Genomic DNA, 4,364 nt, shown 5'->3' with positions numbered 1-4,364 from the left:
TATTTGTCATTAACATTCATATTCTTGTTCTCTTAATCACTGTTTGTCATTTGTCAGTTTCTATGTTTTTAATCTCCTCATCGATGTTTGCACAGACGATGATCAATTTCTTTAGACGAGACTTGAATTTGGTAGTTAGCCATTAATGGTACGTTCTTCTCTTACAATCTACACCATTGAATAGTTCCTTGATAAGTATAGCTAAATATTACCTTAACTGTATCCTACTGTTTATCCAATCTCTTACCTCACCTTTTTTTCCATCTCCCACTGAGGTAAACGCTGTCATCACCTTCTTGTGCTTGATCTTCTTTCAGCTTCAGGCACTAGCTTGAAATCCAAGATTTTCAGTTTTACATTGCATATGAAATTCCGGAAAGCTGTGACCAGATTTGTTGAACGAATCATTTACTATATTATTATTGTTGATCCTGTCTCGTTTCATACATACCAGGACGAAAATAGCTTGTTCTTCAGTTGATTCTAGAACGTATTCTTCGAAAAACCCTTATAATTACACCCCATGCATTCAACCATAAGGCTGTAGTTGTCAATTTGATTCCTGCAATCAACGTGAAATTTAAAATTGTAATGACTTATTCGATACCTTTCTTACAAAGTCCCACAATTCCTTGGTTTGTGCTCTCCATCAACGCTCTTAAGAAACACAGGAATGAGACCCACCAGACACTTAGGTTCCTTTCTCATCAGCACACACAGTCATCCAGAAAACCATTTCTCACTATTTCACTGATATGCGATGGTTTTAAACATGAAACAGTGCAGCAAATAAACTAGCCCTTCAGACCACCATGGTTGCGCCTACTATGATGCCTTTCTAATTTAATCTAATCTGATTTCACATGTTCTGTTACCCTCCATATCCTGCCTGTTCATGTGTCTGTCTAAATTTCTCTTAACTTCGACATTGCATCTACTTCTAGCACCTCAACTGGCAGCATTTTCCAGGCATGTGTCAGCCTCTGTGTAAAAAAAAAACACAAATGCTTGCCTCTCGTTTCAACTTTCCATTTTCACATTGAAGCTTATCAAACGAGCTGGCCAAATTCCCTCTGCCTTGTTCGTTTACTTCTTAAACATGAAGGATTCTTGAATAATCAGTTGGATGGTCCCTTCCGTGACCATTTTGGAACCACACCTCTGAAACAACTTTCATGTCATGCACATTGTTTTGTAACTTTTTACATCAACATTTTAAAAATGCTGCACACATTCAATTTCGGAATTCTATCATTAATTCTATCTTTTTACTGAGGACATACGAGTTTTTTCAGTTTGATTTTTTTTCCTGTATCTTTCCATTTTGATTGCATTGGTTCAATTTCTTCCTTCCCTTTCAACTCGCGATTTACATGTCGCTGCAGATTTTTTTTTGGAATTTTCTAAAGTGACAGAAGATAACGATATAATATGTCCACCTGTTCTTTATTTCCTGTTGCTAATCCTACAGTCATACCTTCTAAGGACTCATTGCTCAATGTAAGGTTGAATGCAATGTTATCATTACGACATGAGCTGTTGACTGATTAAACCTGTGGACCGTGAGACAAATAATTTTCATCACAAGAAGGCAATTTATGGAAAAGGATGATATCATTTTACCGTGTTCTTTTCAATAATTGGTTTTAAATTTTAAACGTCATTAAGTTGATCAATCTAGTGCTGGAAGATTCCAATCCACTGACGATGCCTCATGAAGGTGAATTACATTAAACTTTCAGCATTGGATGAATTGTTGGAATTGTATTGTTTGTATTATTTGTACCATTTATTTTGTTCCGTCTCAGAATAAGGAAACAGCTAACTTGAAAATTACCCACTCCCTGTCTGAGGCCCACTGGTTTTGCCTATTAGGTTGTCCATCATGAACTTCTGGCTCTTTCTGGGCAGTGTGGCGGTATCTATTCTGGCTGCAGCCTCAACAGGCACATTTGATTCGAAATTAGATGAAGATTGGAAACATTGGAAATCACAACATGGGAACCAGTACACCAAGGTAAAAGGAGAGTCTGTAATGTGAAGCTCACTCAGAATAGAAATGGTCTGCACACAATTGGCAGAGATTGAGAATATGTAGCTGCAGTCAATGAGAAGTGTCTGTTGAGTGAAGTGACATTCAGAAAATATTGATCTTGAAATTCAATGGGTATTCTCCAAGTTTCTAACTTCATTAGAGAACTGACCAAACACAAAGTGAATCAGTAGCGACTTTGTGTATCTTAATTTACTAGGATCCCGCTGCAGTTCTGTTGGATTTACTACAAAGACCAAAAACCTGCCTCTAGAAGATTAAGATCCATTCATGGTGTTGAAGAGGCAATTGTCAGTGGGCAACTTGGAGACAGAGGGATGGGGAAGCCGTCTGATCGCCCCAAGCGGCCCATTCAATGAAGCGTCTCTTTGCCGACACTGATTTTACTATGCTGGCAGCTTAAGGCAGGTCTCTCACACAACAGGTTAAGAAGGTATATACATGCACAGTAATTGCCCATGTATTGGCCTCGGTTTTTTTCGCAAGGACGTGGCTTATTGAATTCCCTGCCTGCCACTGGCTTAATCTTACTTCAGACTGGGACAGGTGGTAGTCGAGAGAACGTATCTATTGTCAACGTCATTCATGACGGTCGATTAAACCATCCTCTTGTTCAGCTATTTTATTCTTATTTCACTTTCAGCATGAATCTCTCAGACTGGCAGCTCGACAGGTTTTGCTGCGGGTGCGTTATTTTGAATGGGGTGAGGGGAACCTGATTAATAATTTTCAGATCTGGGTGGGAGGATGGACCCTGACAGCAAAATGTTATTTCAGGTTTCACAAGCGGATTTTTAATGCTTCTGTATAATTATATAAATGAAAGATGCTGCAGCTTGATTATATTAATCTCTTTATTCAGGATGAGGAGAGCTACAGGAGAATGATATGGGAGGACAATATGAGATACATCGAACAACACAACATCGAACACTCATTGGGAAAACGCACATCTAAAATGGGAATGAACAAATTTGCAGCTCTGGTGTGTACAGGATGTATCGTCTGGGATCTATTTGATGCTGGTCATTGTTAAATTGTGAAGCTATATACTTGTGAAGTTATATTCAGCTACAGGAGCAGCACTTGGACATTTGGTCCTCCAAGCTGACTCACTCATTCAGTACACTCAATGACTGATCTCACTTTACTCCAAATTGTTGATTCCTTCCTTCTCATTCTAGCTTTCCATAACCCGTAACTCCTCTGGAAATCATAAACATCTCTCTCAAATTTGAATATATTCAATGACTCAAGTCTCCATTTCTCTCTGCGGAAGAGAACTCTAATTACTAACAATCCCCTGATTCGATAATTTCTGCTCACTTGCACGATCAGATTCTGTACAACTAAATTGCATTAAACAACACTGGCTGGCTTGAGCTCCCTCTATGGACGGCGGTCACACTATGGATACACCTCTGTGTTGTTGAGTCTTCACAGATGCTGTCCAATTTGACCTGTGGAAGCCGGAGTTGCATTCTGTACTGTGGAAGCTGCTCCCTTCGGCAACAATATTCTTTTTGAGTCTGCTGGATCTCTGGCTCCGCCCTATCTGTCGCTGACTGAACTTTATCACACAGCGGTTAAACTCACCTGCATTCCAATCAAATTGAAGTACATGATCCTGCTCTCTATTATTGCTCCTCAGGACAGTTGGTCATTTCCCCTATTCTTGGCATCTCAAAAAAATGTGACTAATGACATCAGCATTACACCAGCATTCCATGAATTGAAAATAAATTAATTGAATTGAATTGGATTGAATTGAACTGAGCTGAACTGAACTGAACTGAACTGAATTGAATTGAATTGAAGCGAATTGAAATTAATGTGTCGTGTACTGAGGCACAGTGAAAAGCTTTGTCTTGCGAACAATACAGGCAGATCACAGAGTTAAGTCGCATAGATAAGTAAATAATAGCGACAATGACTACGTCAGGCCTTGGTTCTGTACTCACATTTCCCATCAAGAAAATCATCCTCTCACCATGAGCCCTGTCAATCTCCCTCGAATCTTATTTGTTTCAGTATGATCAGCACTCATTCTCCTCTACTTTATTGTGTAGTGGGCCCAGTCTGTCAAAATGTTTCTCTTGTGATAACCCTCTTCTTCGTAGGAGTAGTTTGATTAACCTGCTTCAAATTTCCTTCCAAATATTCCTCCGTAACGAGTGAAATCAAAGCTCATCACAGTGCCTTCTGTGTTTGTCCAATCGCAACAAGACTTCCCCACTTTGATACTGTCTTTGCTCTGCATTAAAGACAAACATTTGTTTGCCTCTTTAATAACTTGCTGGACCTATGTGCA

General features: G+C 39.3%; 1 protein-coding gene across 2 annotated transcripts in view; it reads left to right on the top strand.

The window, feature by feature from the left end:
• Positions 1 to 1,684: 1,684 nt before the first annotated feature.
• Positions 1,685 to 4,364, top strand: part of LOC122547395 (procathepsin L-like) — an 18,915-nt gene continuing 16,235 nt past the window's right edge. Inside the window, exons 1-2 of one of the 2 annotated variants that reach the window (XM_043686021.1) lie at positions 1,685 to 2,017; positions 2,916 to 3,038. In XM_043686021.1, the coding sequence (XP_043541956.1) occupies positions 1,886 to 2,017; positions 2,916 to 3,038 (255 nt within the window). In that variant the 5' untranslated portion in view covers positions 1,685 to 1,885. The remainder of the gene's footprint in view (positions 2,018 to 2,915; positions 3,039 to 4,364) is intronic. The other variant, XM_043686022.1, reaches the window with a different exon arrangement.

This window comes from Chiloscyllium plagiosum, unplaced genomic scaffold (genome assembly GCF_004010195.1).
Source record: "Chiloscyllium plagiosum isolate BGI_BamShark_2017 unplaced genomic scaffold, ASM401019v2 scaf_13993, whole genome shotgun sequence".
Classification (NCBI taxonomy): Eukaryota; Metazoa; Chordata; class Chondrichthyes; order Orectolobiformes; family Hemiscylliidae; genus Chiloscyllium; species Chiloscyllium plagiosum.
Note: the sequence above shows the minus strand (reverse complement) of the source record. Positions and strands in the feature narration are given on the sequence as shown.